This window comes from Raphanus sativus, chromosome 8, assembly GCF_000801105.2.
Source record: "Raphanus sativus cultivar WK10039 chromosome 8, ASM80110v3, whole genome shotgun sequence".
NCBI lineage: Eukaryota > Viridiplantae > Streptophyta > Magnoliopsida > Brassicales > Brassicaceae > Raphanus > Raphanus sativus.
This window is the reverse complement of record NC_079518.1, coordinates 6,689,901-6,717,515: the sequence shown is the minus strand read 5'-3', so window position 1 is coordinate 6,717,515 and position 27,615 is coordinate 6,689,901. Positions and strand designations below refer to the sequence as shown.

At 36.8% G+C, this 27,615-nt stretch overlaps 7 protein-coding genes across 9 annotated transcripts; 3 read left to right on the top strand and 4 right to left on the bottom strand.

Annotated features, from left to right (window-relative positions):
* The first annotated feature begins 1,331 nt into the window (after positions 1–1,331).
* On the top strand, positions 1,332–2,929 carry LOC108820868 (B-box zinc finger protein 20). Its single transcript, XM_018593889.2, has 2 exons — positions 1,332–1,712; positions 2,284–2,929. Exons 1-2 carry the CDS (start codon positions 1,527–1,529, stop codon positions 2,824–2,826), a joined length of 729 nt encoding a protein of 242 aa, XP_018449391.1. The 5' UTR covers positions 1,332–1,526; the 3' UTR covers positions 2,827–2,929.
* A 232-nt stretch (positions 2,930–3,161) lies between these two features.
* LOC108822633 (kinesin-like protein KIN-7D, mitochondrial) lies at positions 3,162–10,238 on the bottom strand. The gene is made up of 25 exons (XM_018595763.2): positions 9,590–10,238; positions 9,398–9,495; positions 9,206–9,295; positions 9,040–9,092; positions 8,776–8,841; positions 8,650–8,703; positions 8,367–8,426; positions 8,084–8,162; positions 7,923–7,990; positions 7,780–7,836; positions 7,595–7,699; positions 7,171–7,275; positions 6,905–7,012; positions 6,677–6,808; positions 6,401–6,583; positions 5,997–6,146; positions 5,781–5,918; positions 5,507–5,626; positions 5,339–5,389; positions 5,196–5,243; positions 4,919–5,068; positions 4,054–4,767; positions 3,819–3,948; positions 3,632–3,731; positions 3,162–3,307 (listed from the first exon to the last, which is right to left on the bottom strand). The coding sequence occupies exons 1-24, from the start codon at positions 9,907–9,909 to the stop codon at positions 3,646–3,648; spliced, it is 3,165 nt and encodes a 1,054-aa protein (XP_018451265.1). The 5' UTR covers positions 9,910–10,238; the 3' UTR covers positions 3,162–3,307; positions 3,632–3,645.
* Positions 10,239–12,262: 2,024 nt separating this feature from the next.
* LOC108819431 (SH3 domain-containing protein 2) lies at positions 12,263–14,751 on the bottom strand. The gene is made up of 10 exons (XM_018592473.2): positions 14,547–14,751; positions 14,060–14,182; positions 13,907–13,976; positions 13,661–13,812; positions 13,473–13,574; positions 13,187–13,387; positions 13,038–13,100; positions 12,795–12,959; positions 12,644–12,718; positions 12,263–12,537 (listed from the first exon to the last, which is right to left on the bottom strand). Exons 1-10 carry the CDS (start codon positions 14,604–14,606, stop codon positions 12,421–12,423), a joined length of 1,128 nt encoding a protein of 375 aa, XP_018447975.1. The 5' UTR covers positions 14,607–14,751; the 3' UTR covers positions 12,263–12,420.
* A 3,851-nt stretch (positions 14,752–18,602) lies between these two features.
* LOC108819449 (uncharacterized) lies at positions 18,603–19,902 on the top strand. Its single transcript, XM_018592491.2, has 2 exons — positions 18,603–18,751; positions 19,044–19,902. The coding sequence occupies exon 2, from the start codon at positions 19,046–19,048 to the stop codon at positions 19,838–19,840; it is 795 nt and encodes a 264-aa protein (XP_018447993.1). The 5' UTR covers positions 18,603–18,751; positions 19,044–19,045; the 3' UTR covers positions 19,841–19,902.
* An 860-nt stretch (positions 19,903–20,762) lies between these two features.
* LOC108822059 (fructose-bisphosphate aldolase 2, chloroplastic) lies at positions 20,763–22,925 on the top strand. Its single transcript, XM_018595072.2, has 6 exons — positions 20,763–21,055; positions 21,141–21,410; positions 21,513–21,622; positions 21,902–21,992; positions 22,089–22,358; positions 22,466–22,925. Exons 1-6 carry the CDS (start codon positions 20,879–20,881, stop codon positions 22,742–22,744), a joined length of 1,197 nt encoding a protein of 398 aa, XP_018450574.1. The 5' UTR covers positions 20,763–20,878; the 3' UTR covers positions 22,745–22,925.
* Positions 22,926–22,952: 27 nt separating this feature from the next.
* LOC108822060 (F-box/kelch-repeat protein At4g38940) lies at positions 22,953–24,516 on the bottom strand. Its single transcript, XM_056992720.1, is given in 2 exon segments — positions 22,953–23,588; positions 23,590–24,516. Coding segments are annotated over 2 exon segments (1,101 nt in total). The 5' UTR covers positions 24,220–24,516; the 3' UTR covers positions 22,953–23,117.
* A 189-nt stretch (positions 24,517–24,705) lies between these two features.
* On the bottom strand, positions 24,706–27,131 carry LOC108820872 (B-box zinc finger protein 19). Of its 3 annotated transcripts, XM_018593894.2 has the most exons (7): positions 26,460–27,131; positions 25,918–26,042; positions 25,701–25,797; positions 25,494–25,609; positions 25,232–25,393; positions 25,047–25,131; positions 24,706–24,967 (listed from the first exon to the last, which is right to left on the bottom strand). In XM_018593894.2, the coding sequence occupies exons 2-6, from the start codon at positions 25,936–25,938 to the stop codon at positions 25,057–25,059; spliced, it is 471 nt and encodes a 156-aa protein (XP_018449396.1). In that variant the 5' UTR covers positions 25,939–26,042; positions 26,460–27,131; the 3' UTR covers positions 24,706–24,967; positions 25,047–25,056. The 3 variants fall into 3 exon arrangements, with proteins under 3 accessions (XP_018449396.1, XP_018449394.1, XP_056848699.1); XM_018593892.2 differs by lacking the exon at positions 25,918–26,042 and having other exon boundaries at positions 26,460–27,123; XM_056992719.1 differs by lacking the exon at positions 25,918–26,042 and having other exon boundaries at positions 24,899–25,131; positions 26,460–27,127.
* Positions 27,132–27,615: the final 484 nt, after the last annotated feature.

The window sequence follows — 27,615 nt, the reverse complement described above, 5'->3', positions numbered from 1 at the left end:
TAATGATCTGTGGAAAGTACGAGCATTCCTAACATTCAGTTTATTAGATTAACTAGCATCTGACCAGAAAATGAATATATTAACATCAACACGAAAAAAGACCAGAAAATGAATATATTAGACTAACAAGATCGTATACACCTTCACTTTTGCACTTTTTCTTTCATCAACAAGAAATAAAATAATTTTGGGACTCGATGTGGGAACCAACTCGATCGAGTCCTTTAGCTCTTCTGGGAAAAAAAAATTAAAAAGAAAACTAAGTGAGCTTCTTTTCTCGCACAATAATTGTTGTATGTGTTAAACTAGATGGGCTTCACAGTTAAAACCAATTGGTAATAAGAGGAGTGGCACATTCACCTTATATATTACTAAGGATCCCTTTCAACTACCGATGTGGGACAACTATGTGTCTAATACGCCCCCTCGAGATGATGGTTCTCTAAGCGTCAATCTCGGAATGCTCGGGCAAAGATCGATGGACCAACTTTGGGTCAGATCGATGTGGATCGAGTTGGACTGTGTGGATCGGGCTTTGATACCATGTTAAGCTAGATGGGCTTCACACTTAAAACCAATTGGTGATAAGTGGATTGACCCATCTAGCTTATATACTAGTGAATATTAGTTCCAATTTCCGATGTGGGACACTTTGTGTCTAATAGTATGTTTAAAGCAGCACTTATATGAAAGCTCGTTTACAAAATTTTATCATTTACTATAAAAAATTATAGTGCAGCAGTAGTCCTTTGACAAACCATCTCGTCTAAAACAAGCTAAATACGAGTATGTGTTACATTAACGTAAACTTAATCATGTATAGATAGGCATGACATGTCCACTTTAAGACACGCTAGCTTGATTAGAACGAGAGCTTGGCAACTAATCAAATACTAATTCTTATCAGATAAGATAAAACTCAAGTGACTTTATGTCTCGCAACGTACAATTAATTAATCCCTGCTTCCTTCTAGATGAAATCGAAAATTCAATGTAAAACGGGACTGAAGCATATGAAATGCTAGTTCTTCAATAATATGGTATTGTTTTGCAAAATGGCTAAACTAGACACAATAGTAAAACCAGAAAGAAGTAATAATAACATACAATTGATGCAACGGAAAATAAGAAAAAGTATAAACCGGAAGGAACCGGATGTGAAAGCAAATCAATGTGGGCAATTCAAAGCTAGGGAGAAAGTAGCTATCATGAAAATAAGAGGAAGAGTAAAAAGAAAAAGACAAAGGAAACCTAAGCTGCTTATCTATAAAGCCAACACATTATTCTTACCCTTTTTGCCCACACTCATGCCCCATCATCATCTCTACATACACCATATTACATACACACACACCCCACATGAATGTCTTTATAAATAGTACTATTGTATAGTACTGGTCCAAGGATCCAACTTGAGAGAGAGATAGTGAGTGCAGAGCCAATCTTGTGAAATCTAGAAAAAAAAGAAGATCTTTTCCAGAGAGGAAAGAAAAATATAACTCTTTGTGTTTATTAAAACGAAAAAGATGAAGATTTGGTGTGATGTGTGTGATAAAGAAGAAGCTTCAGTGTTCTGTTGTGCAGATGAAGCAGCTCTCTGTAATGGTTGCGATCGCCATGTTCATTTCGCCAATAAGCTTGCCGGAAAACATATGCGATTCTCTCTCACTTCTCCTACTTTCAAAGATGCTCCTCTCTGTGATATATGCGGGGTAAGAACAATTTCAAAACCTATCTCTCTTTTGTTTTTCAAGAACATTCTCAAACTTTTCCATGAATATTTCTGGTCTTTTGGATGTGTTAGTATTGATGAAAACTGGATTTCATAAAATATTAGTTCACCTTTTTCTACTTCTTCTGAGATTTACTTGTTGGTTGGTGAGAATATGATTTGCTTTTCCTGGAAATTTTTTTCCAACTTTACTTACCTTCATGACAACTGAAGCATGATGATTAAGATTACTAAATTCTTGATAAGTTTTTAGGACTCTAAAAAAATTATGTAATTAACCAATTGAATCGAGTTATTTACAGTATTTTAAAAATACTTTCTTCTTTGGGAAGGTGAAGCCGTGAAGAGAAAGATATCTAAAAGATATTCTTTTCTTTTTTGCCTTTATTTAAATAAAAGAATAAAGAGCAATATCTTTTAGGGAAAAAGAGGTCAAATCTATAAAAATAAATAAAATAATACAAATACTTTTAAAAAAAATACGTGATTACAAAACAAGAGTCTTCTTTGATTATCTACTATTATTAAATGATATAAAATCTTTGTAACAGAAGAGACGTGCATTATTATTTTGCCAAGAAGACAGAGCAATACTATGCAGAGAGTGTGACATTCCAATACATCAAGCTAATGAACACACTAAGAAACACAATAGATTCCTCCTCACCGGCGTCAAGATCGCTGCCTCTCCATCCGCATACCCGAAGGCCTCCAATTCCAACTCCGCAGGGGCACTGAGCCGGGCCAAAACCCGTCCCAAATCGGTATCAGGTGATCAGGTCCCGAGCTCGGCCTCCAGTGAGGTCTTTGCGAGCTCTCCTTCCACAACTACAAGCAACTACTACTACGGGCTAGAAAACTATCATCAAGTAAGCGACTCTGGTTCTGGATCGGGTGGTACGGGCAGTATATCTGAGTACTTGATGGAAACGTTACCGGGTTGGAGAGTGGAGGATTTGCTTGAACATCCTTCTTGTGTCTCCTATGAAGATAACATTATGAGTACTAATAATAACAATGAGTCCTATATGGTTTACGATGGTTCTTCACAGTACCATCATCAAGGGTTTTGGGAACAAAAACCTTTTTCCTGAACCTGTTATTTGGTTGTTGGGGTTTGAAAACCAACTTGTTGCATCTGTTTTTTCTCAAAATATATTTTTACTTTATCTTTAATTATTTTTTCCGAAGGAAGAATTCGTTTGTCTTTGTCAACAAAAAAAATTGGATTTGGATTGACAACATTGACTACCGTCCAACCATTTTGGATAGTCAAGAATATAACAAGTGAACAACAAAAGATGAATACTCATGGGAATGGTCAATTAAACCAATAACATCAAATGATGATTTTTTTTTTGCTGCACAATTGGTCATGATGATCGGCAACCCCATCAACCTTTTTCGACAAATGGGAATGCAGTTGTGGTGATATGCAAAAGAAGCCTTTTTTCCATTTTAGTGATAAATATAATCATTTTATATTACATACAAAATGGTCCATGTTAAAACAATTTAAACCTGTTCTTTCCTTCAAAATATATAGCAACAGGCTTCACCCACAGTTCTTGAAACCTGCAAGATCATTCACCCTTATCAATATGTTTACATATTTTTGTAAGTTTATTTAAGAAAATCATCTAACCTACACCATGTCAAAAGAGATTAATGTAAGTGAAGACAATGACCTAAAATCCACCAGTTATGAATCCTAACTCAGCTTCTAATATATCGAAGAAACCAAGCCAAAACTGTGAAGTACAGTTGTGACAGCGAAACCAAAACTTTACCAAACTAGAATTTTAGTTTCAGTTTGGTTTCAACATTTTTCTATAACGAAAACGAACCCAAAATGGAATGTTACATAACAACATTTTGGTTTCACTTGTAAAAAGGTACCTTTGTTGCCTTTGTCAAGACGGAAAGGCAAAGAGCCGATCAGAAATCTTTGTGCGGCAGATTGGGCATTCAGAGCAAGCCAGGGAACATGATTTACATACTGTAAAGTGAAACATCTTTTAGTAAGAATTGTTTAATAGATGAAAAAAAAGTAAGCAGGTTTCACGGAGATGAACTTGTGACTTACAGCAGAAATGGCGGCAAGGGAGTAGAATTGCTGCCGTGGAAGACTCGAAGCACACTTTACAAATGTGAGAGTTTGCGTCTCCATTCGCTTGTGATCTCATCTCTTTCTCCTTCATTTCTTGCATCCGTGCCTGTTTCATTGTTACAGAATCATGTTTAAACATATGCGAAAGAAAGACTACTTACTTCACATGTAAATAGTGTAGACTGTAGAAAGCTCATCACATTAGATTTACCTTGAGACGAGCAACAAGAGGTTCCTCTTTTGGTGTCTCTTCAGTTTTAGCTACCACAACTACTTCAGGCTGTCTCGGTACATTCGCGACTTGTCTCTCTTTCAGAACCATGTTGCTTTGATTCTTCTCCAATTCCCTTGAAGAATCAGTGCCATTGACTTCAGACAATACACCATTGTCTTTCTTCAACTTGGCAACAAGTACCCACATGTTTGCCAAATCGTTTTCCAAAGCTTCCTCTCTTCTCTTTGCTTCTTCTGCTTTTTTCCTGTATTCGTCTTCTATGAACTCTTTCTCTGCCAGTGCAGACTCAAGACCCGCCTCTCGCTGTTTCCTTGCCTGCAACTCCATTTTCAGATTTTCCGGGTCGAGATTCCATGAGTCAAACTCATCACCACTTGACCTGCCTGAAGAGATCCTTCCCTTTCTTCCTGACTTTACCCCGTCGCTATACTTGCGATTATTAACTCCGTTCATGGGGTTACGCGTTTGAGCCAAGTCTCTTGCAGCTGCCAATTCCTTGCCTAGCTTTGTGTTTTGGAGTGAGAGTTTTGTTACTTCACTAGCCAGATTTTTCAGCTCAACAGCGGCAGCAGAGGCTAGTTCCTTGGCGTATGAAGCTTCTTCAGCTAGTTTTTGATTCTGTACTCGCAAACCACTGTTCTCTTCTACAATATGGACATGTTCTAGCTTCAACTTTTCGTTCTCTATCTCCTAAATACAGAACATAAAAACATCATGCAAGAAGAAAAGGTAATGTAAGTATCAAGAGAAGATCAGATTGATGTATTGTCTATGTTTAGCGTGGAGGTATTTACTAGGATACTGATGAAAACTGAGAATGTATGTATGTATGTAGATTTACCTGCGACTGTATTTTCCTTTTTAGATCGTCAGCAAACTCTCCAGATACCGCGTTGTTGGAACAAGATGGTGATGATTTTTCACTAGATACTGCATTCAAACGTTGCTCTAGAAGGTTCACCTTTTCATGTAGTTCTTTGTTCTCGGTGCACTACATTGTTAGAGAAAGTTCGGTAAGAAGATTTTTTTCACAGAACAATGTTGAATGTATGAATCAAATAGAAGCGAAAGGATAAGAATTATGCACAATTTCGAATAGAGGAAAACATGCTACCGACCTTTTTCTGTAGTTGTTCTTGGAGAATGCAATTATCTGCTGATTTGATCTGTGCCAGAGGTAGAACCAAGTTAGACATATGGCTTTTGATTAGGCTGCTGTTGTAAACAAGGCGATATATTTATAAGAAAAATAAATTTTCACCTCCAGCTCAAAGCTCTTCTCATGGCACTGGCTCATCAAACTCATAACTTTCTGAAAACAACAAAAGAACATGAAATCTTAGCTGAAAGGCGTTGACCCTTGAACCAGTGACCTTGAGAGGGTCCAAGATCATTTTCTCGCAGTGAATGAGATGTGGAGGTCAAGTACCTGTTGCATCTCAACCAATGATGCATTGGCAATTGAAGCTTCACCACTCTCAATTATGAGCTGTTCTAAGGCCCTCATTTGTCTTTGCTTTTCTTGAATCTCATGTTCCAGATTCTGTACCTGCATGCAACAATTTTATTAGGTTCGTTATCTGAGCTAAAGATAAATGAGTCACTTCAGGTAAACAGTCAAGTACTGTTTGAAAAATCACAAAGCGTATCTATGAAACGGATCTTCATTGGCAGAGTACAGAAATGTCAGGAAGTGTCTTTACCTGAGTTTTTGAGTTTTCAGGATCATTTACGGACTGATCCACCAAACGCTTTAGTGTGCTTGTACTGAAAGCTATTTCACCAGCAAGCATCTTAACTTGTTCAACGAGAAGGTCGATTTCATCTGGTGTCATGACACCCTACAAAAGGTCATACGCCCACAGCTATCAGATCCCAGTTCTGGCAATCAATACATACTTTGGAGGTAATTTACTCACTTGAGTAGATTCCGCCACCGGTGAGGTTTCGCCATTCAATTTACTGGAAGATCTTCGGTGGCTAAAACCTAAGGAAGCATCTGCTACAAGAGCCAAGGTAGAAGATGGAGATCCCGGATTATCATTATCCAAGAGCAGAGAAGCCAATTTCTGAAAAGCAACACAAAACGACCAATTGTGTTTTAAAACAGCTTCTGAGATGCGGAGTCAACATGCAGCAGTAAAGGAATTGATAGAATGATAAACTACTTGGTCTTTGAGCACACAACAGCAAAACTTATTCAGTTTAAATCAACCAAACCACCTATTTCCAAAACTTCTTTTGTTGGTTCACCTCACAATGGATGAAATAACTAGCTGAACCACTGAAATTATTATCGTTTAGGTTATATCAAAAAACTTACATCATCTATGCCCGCAGAGAGACTGCGCTGGAGAGTGGGTACACCACCCAAACATCCAGGAATAGAATTCTTGGTAGAGACGAGTATGAGCTTGGTAAGCTTTTGGATTCTGCTCATTAGAGCTGCTTTAGCTTCTTCTTCTTCCTCCAATCTTGATTGCATTTTAACTTGACCTTCTTCTAACTGTTGTGATACATAAATAGTTAGTTCAGTCAATGCCTTTAGAACACAGCAAAATATATTCAGGATAAGGGTGATTTAAAGAGAAGTCAGAACCTGTTGCTTTAAGCTTATTAACTCTTCATGATTGACACCAACAAGCATACCCTTTCTAAACTGATCAAGTTCTAGTTTGAGGACTGAGATCTCTCTTTGATATTTCTTAATCAGTGACTTCTCGTCTATAATCTGCTTTTATGACATTAAAAAATAAGCATTGAGCATAGGTTCAAGATTGTACCCTTCAGTATAGTGAAGTACCTTAAAGCATGCTAAAATGATTACCTGATTGCGTGAAGCATATATTTCTATACTCTTTGCTCTGCTGGCAAATTTCAAAGTATTATGAGTTTCCTCATTACTGCTTGACGCGGGAGTAATTGTACATATGAGCTATAAGAAAATAAGGAAAACAAAATACTGAATTAGTTCTCTGTTGTTATGGTGGATTAGCAACTATTACAGATATAAACAAGAATGGAGTATAGCAACAAAAAATTATGCGAACGTTTACCATGTAAAAAATATTTCACTAGGCAGAAGATTCTTACCGAAACATGCCCATGACCACTTAGTGATGATTGCAGCAGACGAGTTAGCTTAGAGTCACGATATGGAATGTGAGTTGCCTTACCCTCACTAAGTTTCCCAATCACCTTCATTATAAAATAACAAGAAATAATTAAAACGCCCTACCATCCCAAAGGTTTAAGTGGCTAAAGACCTCTGACAGACCAAAATTCAAAAAGGATAGCATACTATTTATCAGAAAGTCAAGCATCGAGAAATACTAGCACACTAGATCAATGAAAACAAGAAACGTACTGAGAATCAAAAGTATATTCCCAAATCAATCTATAATGCTACCAATCGAACTGTTCTTATTAGCAAGTCCAGCATTATGCAAGAACAGTCCTTTTGATTGACATGTCATCATTACATATTAAGAACAGATGGTAAATGATAGAAACCTACAGTTCCAAGAGTTAGAAGACTCTTGTTGATGTATGCACCTTCCTTTCTCCTCAATCCAGTTGTTTCAGTTTTGGAACTCTCAGATCCAGCCAAATCAATCAAATTCTAAACAAGAAAAATATATAGTTAGAGCTCCGCTTGAAAAAGAAATAATCTTATACAATAACTAAACAACGAACACTTACGAGTTGAGAAAAAATAACTCCATCATATTCATCTCCAGTAGCACTACTTTCAATCATCTGCAACAGATACAAATTAGACTTAAAACATGTAGTAGGACGCAATAAGTTACGCTTGGACAAATATATGGAGCTTGAAGACATACCAGTGTAAACAGAGTGTGACTTCTGCTGCTCATCAAATTGAAATTATTTGAACCAACATGGCGATGTTCTGCCATTGAAACAAAAGCAGTATTAAGGAGAAGCGGAATAAACAGAGTTCAGAAAATCAAGACATTTTTCAGAGGTAGAGTTTTCTAATTACCTTCACCAGCTGCAATGAATGATAGTGCATGACCAGGAGACAAAACAACTTCTTCCTTGATACCCTCAACATAAGTGCCCTAGAAACAAATATTACACTCTGTACTTAGCCAAACTAATTCATACAACAGGAAGGATGCAATATAAATAAACATTTAAGCGACTTCACATCCATATCGTGATCAAAGCTAATACGCTCTTAATTATTCTATTCCGACCACGGTGATATACACTTGTGAGTGAGAGAGATGAAACAAGTTAAGCATTCTATTGGTTAAGCAAACCTGAGAATCCTCTCTAACTCGTAAATTTTGGCCGGTTGGATCCAGTAAATCATTTATCACCTGATACAAGGACAGTGATCAGATTAACTGTAGACAGATGAAACAGACAAACACTCAAGTAAAGGCAAAAAGGTGATGAGTAATCGCCCTAATTCATATATACATATATACTAAGCAGTTTAGTTCCCAGTGATAAGTACAAGAGCAGGGAAACAAATCCCAACCTAAAAACGTTTACTTTCAGTGTTTAGCGGATTATATATCAAGGATAGAGACAACTAACCTCGTTGTATATTTCAAGATATGAAACACGGAGCAGGAACTCCCGTCCTGGAGTCTGAAAAAGAATGAAGCAGCCAATTAGGAAACATGTATTCATACGTGAAAAATAGACATGAAGACCACTTACATCCTGGATGATACTGAACACGTCTTTTATTGCTAGCGGTATGATTCCAGGAGATTCTTGATCACCCTAGGCATATTGCAAAGAAACCAATGGAAAACGAAAAAAAATATATCAAAGATATATTCCACATCACTAAAGATAAACCACTGCCAATCTAAATGAAGACCTTAAAATGCTATGTACATGAGTACATTGCTGTCAGCTACACTATATGTCAAGTGGTCTTTGTATGGTATCTTAAGCAAAAGGGGAAAAAAAACTTACATGCATGGTATGAGTCTTTCCACTGCTTGTAACACCATAAGCAAAAACAGTTCCTGTCAAATTCCCAACACTGAGTCAAGAGAGATTTGCTGCAAAGATACTGACTTGGATACCAATTGGTCTCACACAAATTTGGTTTAGCTCCTGTATTAGCAAAGTTCCTTACCGTTAACACCTTCCATTGCTGCCTTAACAACTGGTCTTGCAGCTACGTCATAAACGTCCATAGTATTCGCTTGTGGTCCAAAAACTTTATCTGAACATTAACAAATTTGGAAAAAATATTCACTCAGCAAGAAAATGATATGATCTCCATAAATAAATCAATCATCCAAAATATTGAGTTGGAAGGCAATACCGAAAGCATAAGCAGTGAGAGGGTTGTACTCGTGCCTAACCATGGTATCGCCATCAGGGTACCAAGCAACTTCATCTCCTCTTTGATACTCTCTATCACTGCAAAATCAAAGCCAAAAATAGAATTCAATTTCAAAAAAAATCCTAATAATTGGGAGATCTAGTCTACGGCGATCAGATCTATTTATCATACCTCAACGGACGAAAACGAACGGTGACGGAGATACTATCCCGCTCGGAGCTAACAGTCTCCTCCACAGGCTCGCCGAGAAGCTCCTCCGACGGGTAAGGGACAGGCGACGCGGTCCCGAAGCTCCCGGAGCCGCCGACTAGCCCCGAGTCGGAGAAGGTGCGGCTAAGCGTGGTCATAGATCGGGAGCCGGAGTTGGTGAACGAAGACGAGGCGGAGGTGGAGGAAGAGCGGGGGATGAGACGGTTGTTGCTGAGATGAGAAGAGGAAGTCGAAGAAGCGGGACTCGGTGGTCTACGGTTCGAGAACGATGATGAAGCCATTAACACCGGCGGGGGACTAGGTCACGGTGGAGAATAAATCAACGAATAAAAAAATAGTTTGGAAGAAGGAAGATGGAGAGAATGTGTCAGTGGGAGGAGCTCACATGGCTGGAGACAGAATAAATCATTGTAGCCTCCTTCTCTTCTCTCTCCTTTAGATTCGGTTTTTTGCTGGTAGAGAGAGAAGGTGAGACTATAGAAGAGAGATAGAGAGAGAGATTGTTTCGTCTTCTTTAAGCGAATGCGCTGTAGAGAGAGAGAGAGAGGAAGGAAGAAGATCGAGTAAAAGTAGATGTGTGTCTCTCTCCTCCTGGGTGAAGAAACGAGGAGGCTTGATGAGAATTCAGATTTTGAATTTTGTCTTTTTCTGTGCCTTTCAAAATATACATATTTTAATTAATTGTGGTAGTTGAAAATAATTTAGGGACAAGAACGACAAAACAATATTTTAACATTTTTTAAAAAAAAAATTACTGTATGCTGCCGTGACATTATTGAAGATCACCGTGCGATGGTAAAAAAGCGCGCACCAGTTTAAAACTTTTTCAAGCCACGAGACGAGCGGGAATAACAATGGCTCAGTAATTTCCCATTTTTACCCTTTCGTTTCTGCATCTATTCTATTCGAATTTTGTCAGACATTTGATAATCATATAACATGACGTATTATATGATACTGAATTCTTTTACGATCTGCAGAATATTAACTAATTACTATTTACTAACGCTAAATTGATTATTTTCATTTAATGTGCATGTAACGCTAATTGATATACCAACAACAGACACATTTCAAAATATTAAGTAAGATAAGCTATATGAACCAAGTTGTTTCGTTTTATTTGTTTTAGTAATTAAATTAAATCGACTTTCTTTTGGGCGTGTATCATTTTAGCTCGACATAGTGCTTAAGCAGTATCATGTTATATGGAATCTTGAATAATACAGTTACTATTTTAGCAATTATTATAAGAGGCAACGACGATAATTGCCAAGTTGTCTCTTTTCTTTAAGGCCCTTCGAACACTTAGGATGATGTTTCTGACTTGAATATTAATGTTTGGAAAAACAAATCTATAAAGCCCGAATGCGACATAGATTTATAAAATTTTATCGAATCAATTACTTATACACGATAGACACAGAGTGTCTGCTTCTCGAAGCTAAGTAATTGTCATGGCCCTCTCTCTCACTTCTAGAGCTTCATTGCGCAGCTGGCTCACGTGCATGCTTTTCTTTTCTCACGTGTCATGTGGTGTTATCTTTAAAATCCACTTACCAATTACCATGTCGAAAAGGAAAAATAAAGCTCCATACGAGGTGTTAGGAATAGCAAAAGAAAAATAAAACATGACGTTAGTAAATTACCAACTAAAAATTCAACTTAGAATAACAATACCATCGTCTTCTTCATGGACTCATCTTATCCACAACCTTCTTCGACTTCCAGAACCACCGTCTTCCGCGTGTCTCTTCCTCATAGTTTTGTGCTTTTTTTGTCAGCAGTTTTGTGCTTTATATGCATTTTTTCATTTTTTTTCAAAAATACAATCACAATGTTCTCTGTAAGCCAAATTAATCATCCATTGCTGAGAAGCTGTAACCATTTTGTGAACATGAAATGAAGGGATTAGTTAAAAGGACCTAATAGTGAGTTTGAATCCTGGAGACATTGGCTTTTCTTCAAAGGACGAAGACAATTCTTGACTAAAACCTTTTTGTTATTTTTTTTTTTTAAATGGCACATGATTTACGTTCTAGGGAGGTGGAGAGAGATGTGTCTCAAGTCCTACAAAGGCTTGATCAAGTTATACTACAAACCTTTAACATGATTACCAAAAAAAGTTATACTACAACCCGTATAAATATTTAAAATTCAAAATCATAAATGATAAAAGATTCATTTATATCGCTAATTACACTGGACAATATCAAAGCTAATGTTGATGACAAAAAAACATATATATCAAAGCTAAGGTGACAAAAACTAAATTTTAAATATTTGACCAAAAAATATTTAAGAGTGTCACTTACAAAAAAAACGGTTATGTTAAATATCTTAGTCTAGAATTTTAAAGTAAGCGAGAGTAAGGAAAATTATCTTTTATTTTTCTTTTAACAACTGAAAAATCTAAATTAATGTTTTCTAGAGTTTCATATATTAGTTTGCTGCTAATATTATTCTAAAAGCATTTGTCCAGAACTCTACGGAGGATATCAAAGAGAGGAATGAACTGCGTTGTAGAGAGGAGCCGAAGAACGGTACAATAAGCTATTCATGCGATGAAGCCAAGTTGCGGTTTGAGCAAGGCTCTGATCAGACTAAGGCCACAACGTTTGGAAAACACCCTACTTGCTTCATCAATCTTTGAGTTTACTTATTAAGTCATACTACATGTGTTATAGTCTTATTTGTTTACTCGTTGAACATGGTTTAAGCTCTTGTAAGTTAATAAATAAAGAAACATAACCAGCCCCAAAGTATCACCAAAACCCACCAAAACAAAGACATTAGAAAACCTCTACGACCTTAGTGGCAAGCACACGATCCCTTCTTTCGATATAGTCATAAGGAAACCAACCTGCTTTGCCTTTACATTCTCCTTCTGCCCATCCGCTGCTCGTTACCTGAATCAGCAAAAAAAAAAGGCGTTGTAAATGAGTCCTCAAGATCATAGATGTCGTAAACCATGAAAGAATGGTATATAATATGCTTTTGATTAGAAATGCTAACCTCTCTGATAACAACATAGTCTCCAACCGATAAGCTGAGCTCAAACTCTGAATCGGATTGATACGGAAACATAACCTGAGCCGGAAAAAATTTAGATCATAGGCAAATCAAGAGATTAAAAAGCTCTTTTGAATCTAACAAAATGACTAACCTCTCCTAAGAAGTATCCCATGGCGTCTGATGTTCCATCATGCCCATGAGAAGCATTTACTGATCCATTACTAGCTTCTTCATATGAAGGAGGAGGAGGCGAAGATGTGATGTTCTCTACTTGTGGAGTTTGAGGCGCTTCGATTCTTTGTTGCTCAACTCTCATCTATACAATGTAACTATGTTTTTTTTTTTAAAATGTAGAAAGATGTGAGTGACCAATGGAGATATGCACTACTTATACCTCTCCTTGTAGCCGTTCAATGATCTCAAGCATCTTTTGGTGATAGCTACGCTCTGCTTCAACCTTTTAAACAGAGTAAAATGATTATGTAAAAACAAAAACAACTCCGAAGTTATATACCCTAGAACCATTTTGTATGTGTTAGTTACCAAAGTTATTAGCCGCTGGAGAGTTTGGTTTTGTTGCTGATCTTCAACAGAAGCCATGGCGGAAGCTGCTTCTTTACCCAATATGGTCATATTTGATTTAAGATCTTGTAATTTTGCTTCAGAATATTCCAACTTCATTACTAGTTCTGGATTACCAGGATTCTCTCTAACCTTAGCTTGTCGCTTTGATACTTCAATAGTCTACGTAAGTTCAATAAAAACATGTTTTAAGTTATAAAAAAAAAAAGAGGGCACTTAAAAGAAGAGGCGAGGCATTAAGTATAACCTGAGATTCAGCTTCTTGTCGCATCCGTTCGTAGCGTTGTGCTAGATGTCGAGCATCCACCAACGGAGCTCCCGTTACCATTGCTCTCAATGGCTCGGCCACCTAATAACTTCATCATGCAAAACTTAGCTATATTGATTTAATAAAAAGAAAAAAAAAATAGTGCATCGATTTGTTTCAAGTGAAACCTGTGTGCCAAGAGTCTTCAGGAGAGTTCCGCGCACTTTCTCCATTTGATCCCGAGCATTTGCAAAACTAAGTGAAGCTCTTGTTAGCGTGTTACCACTTGTACATGTATTCCCTGAACCATATCTCCTGCTGTCTTCACACAACTTTGTACCTATAATTGCAATCAAAACAATCAGAAAAAAGGATTTTAAAAACCTCTGAACATAGAAATAAGAGTGATGCATAAGAACAAAAAAAAGGTTTACCTATTTCGACTTGTTTGGATCCTGTAACGATGGATCCTTCAACACCACGAACAATGTCCCGTTGAAAATGCTGAGAAGAAGAAGAATTAAATTTCAGTAAAGAAGTAGCAAGAGCAGAGTATACTTGAAGCAGGAGAAAATTTGAAGTAAAACCTTAGCAGAACGTGTGGAGATGTAAAGCTTCTCGAGTTGCTGATGCCTATGTAACTCTTCCTCGTCGGTTACTACAGTATCTGAACCTCCATAGCCTCCTCCCCCAAATTGTCTCAGGACAGCCTTGAAACATCAAAAACAGAGAACACATCATCAACACATTCTGTACTTCCCATTTCTTGGTAAATTCGAAAAACTTTTTTAAGTCATATCTTTAAATCCAGGACATACGGGCTTACATAGTAGCACACTTTTGCATAACGCAACACGTGTAACTTTGAATCAAATGGATCATCTTCAAGAAAATAATAATGGAAGAAATCATAAAAATCCATTTCACGAAACTTAGATCAAGAACAGGATCAATCCCAGTTGAAAACAAATAAAGCTGGCAGAAACATTCGATTTACCATATAACTAACAAGGAGATTAGACTCTTAAAAATTGAAATTTTTTTTTAATGAATCAATATAGAGGAGTAAAGAACCTGTTGCTGTCTGGCCACTTGTTCTCTGAGCTTCGAAGCTTGTTTTCTGATTGCTTCCATTTATTATAACAATCACTGTGTTACTCCTCTAATCTCTTGATCTCCTCTGCTTCGGGAAGGAGATAAACTGAGAGAGAGAGAGAGAGAGAGAGAGAGAGAGAGAGAGAGAGGCTATGTGTTTGAAGTCACATCTACTGTTTGGTATGATGTCGCATCTTTTTTACTATTATTTTAGTAATTCTCAGTTTTTTCCCCTTGTGTGTGTGCAGAAACCCCAAATTTAAAATTTAGTATTATTAATATTTTTGAAATTTCTTAATTTAACCAGCGAATGTCTGTTTCATATATTATTTTAATTTATTGGATTGTACGATTTGGCGTCAAATGAAATGGGCCGAATAATAGGCCGAGGCACGAGGATAATTCAAATTTTGATTATTCACCGGTCAGAGTTGGCGATGGACGATGGCAGACGCACATCCATTGATCAAACCTGTTGGAATCTAGTTACTAAAGAATTTCTGTAAAGAGGAAGACAATTAGAAACTGAGATTAAGCTTACAAACTTATAGAAGAAGCAGATAACTAGCAATACATAACCCCATAACCTATACTATGTGACTATGGACTATTGTAAGTTCAAAGTAAGTGATTATATACCCTGAAACAACCATATATGTTCTAAGTGATAGATTTTATTACAACCATATATGATAACGGGAAGCACAAGTAAATGAACATTGATGAAAATGTTTGTCATTAAACTTACAATATAGGATGCAGATATAAACCCAATGACCAAATGATGGTTTGAAAAACCATATTTCTGCTATTTAGCAATTTTGAGATATTGGTGTCTGGTGAGGTAGTAGAGACAAAAGAAAAGTTTTTGCCAATTATTCAATCACCAACTTAATGGAAGAAACTATTGGTCGTGACCAGAAATTCCTTCATTGTCCACATGATCAAACGAACAGAATATGTAACTGTATTTTAAAATGTCTATGTGCTTACATGTGTTTGATCCATTGTTGTTTAAAAGTATGAATAACCCTTAAAAATAAAACAGAAGCAAAATAATAGAGTTTTAGATCAAAACAATAGCAAAACATGAGCAAAATAACCAATTAAATAAGTATTTTTTGTCAGGTAAAAAGGTAGAAAGCTTGTATGTGATTTCAGAAATATCTGGAAAAGAAAATGAATCGAAAAATCATAATCAGATTTATTAAAAAAATCAGCATTGTTATGTTTAAATAATATAGCGTAAATTTTATCGGTATATGATATTTTAAAATGTCATGATATTAAGTTTTCTGATTTTAGTTATTAAAATAAAATTTCAAAATGTTATTTTACTTTTGATTTTACAATATAATTTATATTTTGGTATTGGATTTCAAAATATTATACAATATTCCATATCTTCTTTAACATCATCTACCAATGAGTAACAATATAAATTATAATCCTTGCTGCATTTCATATAATCGTCAGTAAGCTTTGGTCTGGATGTTTCCCGTTTGATATGGCTCGTACAAATGTTTTCTGTTCTTCTTCTATTTTTTAGCTATCAGCTTTCTGGCATGACAATTATCACAGTAGTCTGTGTAGACTCTTCATAAAAACAATAGTCATAGTGATTGGGACAACAAATAATGAAAACCTTTTCACCATAACTAGGATGTTGACAGAAGCAGTTCCGTTAATGGATCATGTTGGTTCAGAAAAGAAAGACATTTACAACTCAAGCATATAGGAGGAAGCGATCCAATAATTACATAATGTTGAGATTTCAAATAATCAACCATTTTGAGATCGTGGAGACGATGATGATGATGAAGAAGATGGGTTGGGTCTACAAGTGAAGAAATCACTCGATGAATCTTCCGTGGCCGAGCCACATAATGGTGATGATCATGTTGTTGTGGAGAAGAGTTATATTGATGTCTGATAGCTGGGATAACGGATCTGTCTCTCATAGAGACATTTGAGTGAATAAAAGATGAATTTAAAAGTGCATTTGTTAATCTGACATCAGTAATCTCTCTTTTTGTTATACATCTTCACTTGACCAACAAAACCTTTTAGACGATACAGAAGGTTCTCTAAGGGGAACACTATCTTATATTTCGCTGTAAGTGTTTCCCAATAGAATGATATCATAAAGAGTTGGCTCGTAGTAGCTTACTTGTTCGATATTACCCAGCACGTACAATACTTACCTTTGTCCTTGATTCGGTGCAGTTCGCATACGGTAATAATGATAAAATATGGTGATAATGATGAAATAGATGGAGATCACAAGCAGTTCTAACAAGAATGATACCTCTTGAGCGGATACTAGCCGCTTCACCAATGTAATAAACCACATTATTATTACTTCGACAAACAAAACTAGAAACTTGTATATGTATTGGTCGGTGGCAAAGAGTTCGGCTATGTTGGACGAATTGGTAGGTTTGTAGAAAATGAGGATATGTTGTGTCAAAGGTAAATAACGCGAGAAAGGATGTGGCCATAGGGATGAAAGAGAGATTCACAAAACGATGTATGTACACATAGGGTAATTTTCAAAATTATAGAAAGTGTATTAATGTTTGATCAATTCCTTTTATATTTATATACTAAATAAAATAGTGAAAAGAAAATATTTTATAGAAATAGATATAATAATTTCATATTCATATATCAATTTAGTCGTATCTATAATAATTATTAATCTCTTATAATGTCCATTTATGCTTTATAAATAATTAGGTTTCGAATATTAAACGGATTATATTGAACATAACATGTGAGAAATTTGATTAAAATGTTTTGCATTTAAGTCAAATAATCTTGTTGAATAAGGTAATGTTATGATTGAAAATAATTATAAGATAAATTTTTAGTTCATTGATTGTATAGTTTGTATTATTATCTAGAGAGAGAAATAAGTATTTGACAAAAAAATGTAAAATTTTTGACAAAAAGATGTAAAAAAATTAGAAAATATTAGTAAAAGTTTAATTAAAAGAATAAAATAATAAATAAAATAAGAAGAGACCAAAGAAGATGATAAAGAATAGTACCATATATTTATGTACTACTTGCTCTATTTCATGTTAAGCATCGTTGTACATTAAATTTTTCGTTAGAAAATAAGTGTTATTTTAGAAATTTTAATGCAAAATGTATTAAATTTATATGTTATATGACACTTTATATTTTCCAGTTTTTTTGTTAGTTAAAATATGGCTTGGTGTAGAATAGGTAATGATTATCTTTGATAATATAGAAAATTAAATATTTTTTTAATTTGTGCAAGCAATATAAAATGACACTTAAACTGAAACATATGGATTATTTTTTTTTTCCTTCTAAAAATTTTCATTAATGCCGCAAAACAGAGTACAAATAGAGATAAACAATTATACAATCAATTAACCCAATACAAATTGGCATCGATTATTATTTATTTGGGCTCTTTACATACTATTATTTATTTGTGTTCTTTACATACTATTATTTATTTGTGTTCTATGATTAATTTAATAAAAACATTGTATAGTTTTAGATAGATTAATCTGGTTTACTAAGAATTCTAGAAATCATTATAGTAATGATAGATGTCATATCTCAAAAATCGTAATATTTCTCAGAAAATATATAAGGAATCTTTTAAAAAAATCAGAAAATTAAACCACAAAATCATAATTTTTTTATATATATATATATTAATCAATAACATTTTTAATAGGAAAATCATATAAAATCTTTGAAAATAACATTTACTAACACTTTAAATTGTTAGTGAATACCAATTTAAAAATTTTTAAAGTGGTTTTTTAATTGTAACATTTATTACAATCTTTTAACTGTAATTATATTGAATAATAAAAGCTTACTAACAAGAGGCCTACTAACAATTTGTATACTTTTTCAAATTATAGTTTCGTAATTATAATATATTAAACAATAATATAATATAGTAAATCTTATATGTTCTATTTTGAATTTCTTAAAACCATTACAAATCTTTGGCATTAAAAATGTTTGTGATCAATGATTTTAAACGTACCCAACTTAAAACCCAATACGGCGTCGTTCTCCAACAATTCATCTTCTCTTTTGTCGACTTCGACTCCTTGATTTCGGAGCGTGGTTTCTTCTTACTTCAGAACTAGGGTTTTTTCCTGGGATTCTCGAATCGATAAAAAAAGGTCAGTCATTTCAGTACTTTTGGATTTCAATCACTGAATTGGATGTACTCAGTATAATCTCCGTCTTATTTACTTGCTTAGTTAACATTTATCGACCGTTGATCTTGATCCGATGCGTCTGATTTTCGATTTTGAGAAATTACGCATTTCACTTTGGTTAGTGAACTAAGCAAAGAACTGTATATGTGATTGCTTTCTATAATCAATCACCGATTTCAGTTCATATCGGTGCAACCCTCTCTATTGTGTCTTAAAATCAAAGTGACTTTGATGTGCTTTTTTTTTGTGGTAGCCATGTCTGAACGACAAGACACAGGAGATGTTTCTCTTTCCGTCAAACACGAGGAAGATGTTTCACCTGAATCTTTAGCTTGGGCTGATTCCTGCATCATTAGCTTCCCTGATGATTCAGACAACAACGACTGGGGAACGTTTAGAGATGCTTTAACAGAGATCATTGATATCCATCCACAGATCTTTGTTCCGACAGAATCAACAACAAGTGTCCGGTCTCAAGACGAGGTTATGACAGAACCCGAGTCAGTTCAGATACCACAAGCTGCTGACAGTTCATCGAGGGAACAAGTCAGCGAGATTGTCTCTTTGCTGAACTTTGAATCAGACCCGTCCAAGAACTCTTTGCCAGATCACTACTTTCCAGCTGAGAACAGAACAAATCATGGACCAGTGGACAATCATCATACCACAGGTATTGAAAGTATAGAAGAGGATGGTTCTGTGAGCAACGGAGAGGCGGATGAAGAAGAACCAGAGTCTGAAACGCCTCAAGTCTTCAAGGATGATTTCATGAGCGGTTACGTTGAAGACAACAACAACGCTGAAGAAGTTGATATTTTAGAGGATCCCGATAAGCTTACTCCGCAAGAGATTTTCAAGGTGTGGGATCTTAAGATCGTGGGAGAAGATGATGAGGAAGATGGGTTGGTGATGCAAGTGAAGCAAGCACTCGATGAGTCTTCCACGATCCAGCTACCCATTGTTGATGATCATGTTGTTGTGGAGAAGAGTTATATCGATGATCTGATAGCTGGGATTACGGATCTGTCTCTGACAGAAACGTTTGAGTGAAGAAACGATTAAGTCAAATGTATCTGTTAATTTGACATCAGTAAACTCTCTTTTTGTTTTTACATCTCTAGTTGACCAACAAAACCTTCTAGACAATACGGAAGGTTCTCTAAATGGTCGATTTGGTTGTTTCCACGACCCACTTGGCCACCTGTTGTGTGCAATGGTGATGATGAGATTGCTCTCTCTCTCTCTCCACCGTTGCTGTAGACTTCACAATCTCTTAAAATCTCTGTGCTTAAACCTCAGCCTTAAGAAAACGCAGTGATTCACGTCCTCACAAAGACTCATCTTTGGCTCCAAACACTAAAAGGGCTTTTTAAATGAATTTTCTTGTCTTCACTTGTCGTTAAAGAACTACTTGCGTCTTTAAAAATCTTTAAAATGATTACTGACCTCATGATCATTGCTTCCCTAATCAAATCACCATTTTGTAAACTTATGTTGCCACTAGTTTTAGCTGAAAGTGATGCATTTGTTTTTTTTTACCTCAACATCATGACAACATGTATAATTCAAGAGAAAAAGAGAGTAATAAGAGAAAAAGAGAGACATATAATTCAAGAGACATATAATTCAAGAGAAAAAGAGAGTAATAAGTAAAATATTATGGTCCACATCCAATTAATTTCAGAGGCTTTTATACATTTTTGTACATGCTAATATGCTATTACACATTTTTTGCCTGTACAAGCAAACAAAAAAAAAACACGTAAACGAAGAGCATAAAAAGAGTATATATTGATTCCTTTGCATGGACGAAAAATAAAGAAAAAAGAAAAACGAGTGTATATTCTTGAAACGTGAGTAGTACTCATAAGATTACGGTCCACGTGGCGGAGTGTAATTGGCAAGGTCACAAGAACCTCAAATAGCTGATCTGATGAGTAATATAAATCCAAAAGAGGGAGAGTGAGGTTGTGCTCCTCCTCAGAGATAAGGTAGTGTGTGTCATCATAAGCTCATTCACTACTGTGTGTCTCTCAAACAAACCAAAGGCAGACAGCGTAGAGAAAGAGATAACATCAACCAAAAGAAATGGCATCAACCTCACTCCTCAAGGCATCTCCAGTGTTGGACAAATCCGAGTGGGTCAAGGGCCAAAGCGTTCTCTTCCGTCAGCCTTCTTCCGCCTCCGTCGTCCTACGCAACCGTGCCACCGCCCTTACCACCCGTGCCGCTTCTTCCTACGCCGATGAGCTTGTTAAGACTGCGGTTAGTACTCCCTCTACACACATATCATCTTCTATTCCACGTGTCTTATCTTGCATGATTCTTATTAGTTTTGTGTTGGACGCAGAAAACAATTGCGTCTCCGGGACGCGGAATCTTGGCGATGGACGAGTCGAACGCGACTTGCGGGAAGCGTTTGGACTCGATCGGGCTAGAGAACACCGAGGCAAACCGTCAAGCGTACCGGACGTTGCTTGTCTCTGCACCTGGTCTCGGTCAGTACATCTCCGGAGCAATCCTGTTCGAGGAGACTCTCTATCAGTCTACCACCGAAGGCAAGAAAATGGTCGACGTCCTCGTCGAGCAGAACATCGTCCCCGGTATCAAAGTTGACAAGGTACAACCAAATACACACTACTAGATATATTAATAATACTAACCAACATGGTGGTTGTTTAGAAGTTAGAGGAATCTAAACGAGTTGTATCCATGGAAATAGGGTTTGGTGCCACTTGTTGGTTCTAACAATGAGTCATGGTGCCAAGGACTCGATGGTCTATCCTCTCGCACCGCTGCTTACTACCAACAGGGTGCTCGTTTCGCTAAATGGTACGGTACTCACTCTGTTTCATATTATAGATAGTTTAAGAAACATTATTTTATTTCAAAATATAAATAATGTTTTTACATTTCTAAGTAATTTTTATTTGGTATAGTGTAACAATCAAATTATATAAACTTGTTTATGATTGGTTCAACTATATCTAATTTATATATCAAATGATTCTAGAAAATAATAATTTTGTTAATCTTTGTGCTGTTAATTTTGACTCTCTATTTCCTCTTGGGGAGATTGTTTTAGTGATTTTTGTGTTGATGGTTAATTAGGCGTACTGTTGTGAGCATTCCCAACGGTCCGTCTGCTCTCGCTGTGAAAGAAGCTGCTTGGGGGCTTGCTCGATACGCTGCCATTTCACAGGTAAAACAACATTGCTTCTGATTCAAGAAACAGATGAAATCGTATTCCTTTTAAGATATATCACACGTGGATTGTGTTTTTTTTTCTTTCTTTCAGGACAGTGGATTGGTTCCAATTGTGGAGCCTGAGATCTTGTTGGACGGAGAGCACGACATTGACAGGACTTACGAAGTGGCCGAGAAGGTTTGGGCTGAGGTTTTCTTTTACCTTGCTCAGAACAATGTCATGTTTGAAGGTATCCTCCTTAAGCCGAGCATGGTGACTCCCGGAGCCGAGTCTAAAGACAGAGCTACTCCTGAACAAGTTGCCTCCTACACCCTTAAGCTCCTCCGCAACAGAATCCCTCCGGCCGTCCCCGGAATCATGGCAAGCCCTATTCTATAAGAAAATGAGTTTTGCTTTTAATGAGGAAAACCTAGATCTTTGTTTCTTGTGACGGAACTAAAGTTGTTTATGTTTTCTTTTTTTTGCAGTTCTTGTCCGGAGGACAATCAGAGTTGGAGGCAACTTTGAACCTGAACGCAATGAACCAGACACCAAACCCATGGCACGTGTCATTCTCCTACGCACGTGCTCTCCAGAACACTTGTCTGAAAACATGGGGAGGCAGAGCTGAGAACGTGAACGCAGCTCAGACTACTCTCTTGGCTCGTGCCAAGGCCAATTCGTTGGCTCAGCTCGGAAAATACACCGGAGAAGGTGAGTCTGAAGATGCTAAGGAGGGTATGTTCGTCAAAGGCTACACCTACTGAAGACAACAACAATGTTGAAAAAGAAGAGATCATGATGCTGTGAAAGGAGACTGAAACAAATGTTTTGATGGCATTTGTTTTTTGCGTTTGGTTGTTATTATCATGTCGAATCATTTACTTTCTCTACTAAATTTGTATTAGCTACTCCTTTTAATAATAAAGCTTTAATATATTGAAGTTATCTACCCTATCTATCTTGAGAAAAGCATGCCTAACGCTTTCAATATATAATAAAAACACAGCCATTCACAAGGTATAATTGGTCCACAAACACACAACCTTCACATCCCAAGGGAGGTTGTTTTAAACCAAACATTCATACAAAACTAAAAAGCACCAAGAGACGATACTATATCTAGTATCTACTATCAGATCAGAGCAGAACAGCCACGGGTAGACAATCTATAATGCGAAAGTCACCACCAAGCACAACCTCACACCACTCAACTTGACCCCAAATATCTCCTCCTTGGCGTCTTTCCACCACAATCTCTGAGCACCAAATCTCCTCCTTCTGCATGAACAAAACCATCCTCCCACCACCGCCGTAACTCGCTGTTTTCGACCACGAACAACAACCCTCAGGCAACAAACCTTCCAAACCTTTCACCACTCCCCAAGATCTCAGCTCCGGATCATAACCCCTCAAACACCTCCCGCGAGCATCATAGTAATACAACACACCTTCCACCGCACACGAATTCGACCACCCCATGGAGTGAAAAGCCTCGTCTCTCTCCCACCTATCTCCACTCGGATCGTACACGAAGCTACTGTAGCAAGTCCTCATGAATATCTTCCCTCCCATAGCCACACTGCTCAACCCCTTTTCGCCACCCTCTCTCCCAATCTGGCCCCGTCTTAACCTCCCAAACCTCAGTCTTCGTGTCGAACACCATCACAGTCCTCGACGGAGAATGACCATCCGTTCCTCCAATTACATAAACCTTATCGTCGATAGCTTCCGCGACCGAGCCAGCCACCGCCCTGGGCATGTCAGCGAGAGGCCGAGCCCTGTGAGTCCGACAATCGATGAGCGAGACGCTAGATTCGATGCTCCAGTCGTGAATCCCATCCATCACGAAGATGTTGGACCCGACGGAGACGTAGCTTCCGTGTATAGGCATCGGAGGGAGCGAGGAGATGTGAGCCAATCGATGATGATGACGACCAAATCGTTCTGTGTTGCAGAGAGTGAACCAGTGGATACAACAAGAGGCCTTGTCTTTGGAGACTGCCACGTAGATGCATTGCTCCGCGCGTCCCAGGATGGATCGTCTCGCGTAAAGCTCCGGCGAGGAGATGAGCGAGCGGAAACGCCTGGAGACTTGGGAGAGAGTCGGGTGATAGCTCCGCGGGACACGCGCTGTGATGTCGATGAATAGTTCTTCGGGGAGTGAAGAGATCGGAGACGGTTGTGAGGAAGGTGAACATATATGATCAGATTCACTTTCGGAAGAGAGGTCATGATCCATGATGCTGTGAAAGGAGACGAAGCAAATGTTTTTGATTACCTTTGTTTTGCTGCGATTCCTAATTACCAATTATCTGTCTTATCCTGGTCTATTTTGTTCTTAATCTCTCGCGTGTCCCGTTGTCTCAGGGCCTGACGCGTGTGTTGCACGTGTCCACGTGTGGCACTTTAGTGTTCTTAATCTTTCTCTTGCTTAGGAGTAGATTAAGCAGGGTTTATCTCTTAATCAAAGTTGTAAATGAGAACGGGATGGACTTTATCTTCTCATCTGTATAACCCATTGGGCTTTTACAAAAAAGAGATCTACAATATTTTGTTCTTCGAAAACATTCTGTACGTATCACCTCTCCTCTATATGAATACTATACATTGCGAGATTTTTTCATTATACTAGTCAGGCATTTCTAAAATAATGTTACATGTTTTTTTAACAATCGTTTTGGTTTATCATCTTTCAAAATATTTTTAATAATAAGAGAGAAAAAAATCCGGAAATAAATAATTTATTAAGAATTTCAGATTATATTAGCTTTTACATTCATGCGAGTCCCTTTCCTATAAACTAAGATGCATTGTTTGTATATGTGGTAGAACTCTTGTGAGGTCAAATGTTTGTACCAAGATTATGGGTGAATGAAATAGTTGTATGAAATAGTTGAAGTTGAGCCAAAAAAAAAAAAGATAATGAACAAACAAGAAAAGCCTTTCCTTCTTTCTTCAACAGCAAAGTTTTTTGCATGAACCAAGCCCTGCAACAATCATGGAATCAAACGAAAGGAAATAGAAAAGAAAGCATAAAATGTTTTTACATCTCAGACTAATTCTCACTCTTGCATTATCACTTCTCAGACTCTCGTTTAAAGGGTCCAACACCTGCAGGCTCGTGATTGTTCGTGTTATTTACATCGATTCCCTGCTCACTCAATTAAGAAACAAAAACATATTGAGAAGACAAATAAAAAGATTTTAAGATTTCTCTACAGATAGATAGATAGAGAAAATGATTCAAGTACTTGGTTATTTGATGATGGCTCATGTACTCTCTGCGGGTTAGCGTTTAGATCAATCATTTCATCATCAGTCTTGCCATTAGCTTCACCGTTTGCATTTGCAGAGACTCTTTGGTTTTGCAAGTTGTCTCTCGTATTGTTTGGTTTAGGCTTATCACCTGGAAACTACAAAGAAGAACGGCAAACACAAGATGACAACTAAATCAAGAAACTGGCTCAAAATGAATGGTGACAGAAACCAAAAAAGAGTTAATTAAATTAAAACCTCGATTCGCTGTCTGAGCAAAAGAAAGCGGCCGTGAGTTCGCTTGCCACCAACATGTACTAACATGTCACATTGCAGACAAAGCGAACTACCATCTATCTCACAGTAAAAGAATGCTGCCGAGGAGAACAAAAATAAAAACAGAATGAGATCAATGCTATAACATTTGAAAACATGTAGAAAGTTCAATGCAAAGATGATTCATACCAGGTGCATTTTCGCATATATCACAGCATGGGGCATTGCTTGGTTCGGCTAAACCTACACGTACATGCCGACTAGCTAGCTTATTGCACATATGAACCTGTAAAAAAAAATTTACAGAGTTTTGAATCAAGTCTGTTTTCGATCAAAATCTAAAACTAGTCAGAGCTATTTAAATAGAAATTAGCTAATGACTCGAGAAGGACAGTAAAAATGTTACCCTTAAAGAGTAGTCAGTCATCTAATTGAAGTAAGGATTAATAACAAAGAGCTGGAAAACTGATTATTTTTTTCTTTCTCCACAAGTTATGCTAAATATGCAAACTTTGGAGTCAAAACCCATCCCTGCAAATGTACATCACAGAGTAGAATCACTGAGACCACAGCACAGCAAATACTTTGAATCTCATGTAAGAGAATAACCAATGGATGAGCAATGCAAAATACCTCATCTTTTTTTTCAGGTTTTAACTATTCATTAGTATACTTTAAAAAGCAATCTTGTTAACAGACTAATCAAGGACTAAATCTCACAGTCTATAGAACAAAGTTGACTACTTTCTTCACTCGTTGAGAAAAGTCTTAATATATACAATAAGAAAAGGAGAAACATAAGATCTCAAGATCAACACAGATCCGGAACCATTGAGGAAACAAGGATGATCGCATGCACATAGATAACAAAGACTTGATTCTTTCAAGAACCCATCAGAGAGCCACTATATATCATCAATACCCAAAAAAAAAGAGAGAGAGATGTACTTTCTCATCGCAGGAGCGGCAAAGGGCAGCTTCATCGGCAGCGCAAAAGACAATAGCGGCGGCGTTCTCGCATGCGTCGCACAAAATCCGCATCTTTAGTCTTCAACAGTCGTTTTCTCGCTCTACAAGGCAACAATGAATCACACCTTCAATACAGGAAAGAGATGAAGTGGCGAAATCTGATTAACTAGCTAGGGAAGAAGTAGAATTAAGGGTTGGGATAACACGTTGGTATCAAATAAATCTAGGAAGAAGAAGAAGAAGAAGAAAGAAAGAAATATGAATATTTTATCCCTCCTTTTATATCCTTTCTACGATGGAGTAGGAGAAGCCTGAAGAGACAGAACCAAATCCCACGCGCCATGAATATCATCAACTTTTTATTACTTACTGCTTTGAGTAATTTGCCAAAATTTCTTTTAAGTTACAAAATCATTATAGAAATAGTAAGCGCGTAACATGAGTGTAATACTGTAAATGGTTTATACTATTACAATCACTATGTAATAATCCAAAAATCATTATAGAAATAGTAAGCACGTAAACAAGATTGTAATAGTGTGAATGTGAACAAACATTCTATGCTAATATAATAGTGTTTTGTCAAAATTCCATTTAGAGAGACAAAAAGAAGATTATCTAGAGTTAGCTAGATTAGATAGATTGGGTGACAGACAAAAAGACTATATGCCATCTGGAAGGTCATTGATGTGTCCCCCTCTGAAGCAGACTCATCCTTCTGTTTCCTTCTCTTTTGCTGAATCACTCTCCGTGATAAGTTTTATTGTCATTCAGTTAGTACATTATATTATGGTTTATACTTTATAATTATATATGATGAATATTTTTTCTCAACTTGGTGTAAAGATGCAATAGGTTTAGGACGTGTGGCTATTCTGCTATATATGAAAAAATTGTAAAAGAATATGAGCCACAAGAGGAAAAGAAAGACAAAATGGTAGGTGGGGCCAAATGTCACCAAGCCATTTAAAACTGGTGGTCGAGAAGTAGTTGAAAGCAGCTCTCAAAACTCTTTTTTGTGGCCATCATTTCAAGTTGCTTATTTTCCTCCCCCACATTCGGATTTAACTAAGATCTGAGTCACTATGCTAGATTTGCTTAAGATTTTGTTCATTTATCTTTTTATTTTTTTCCT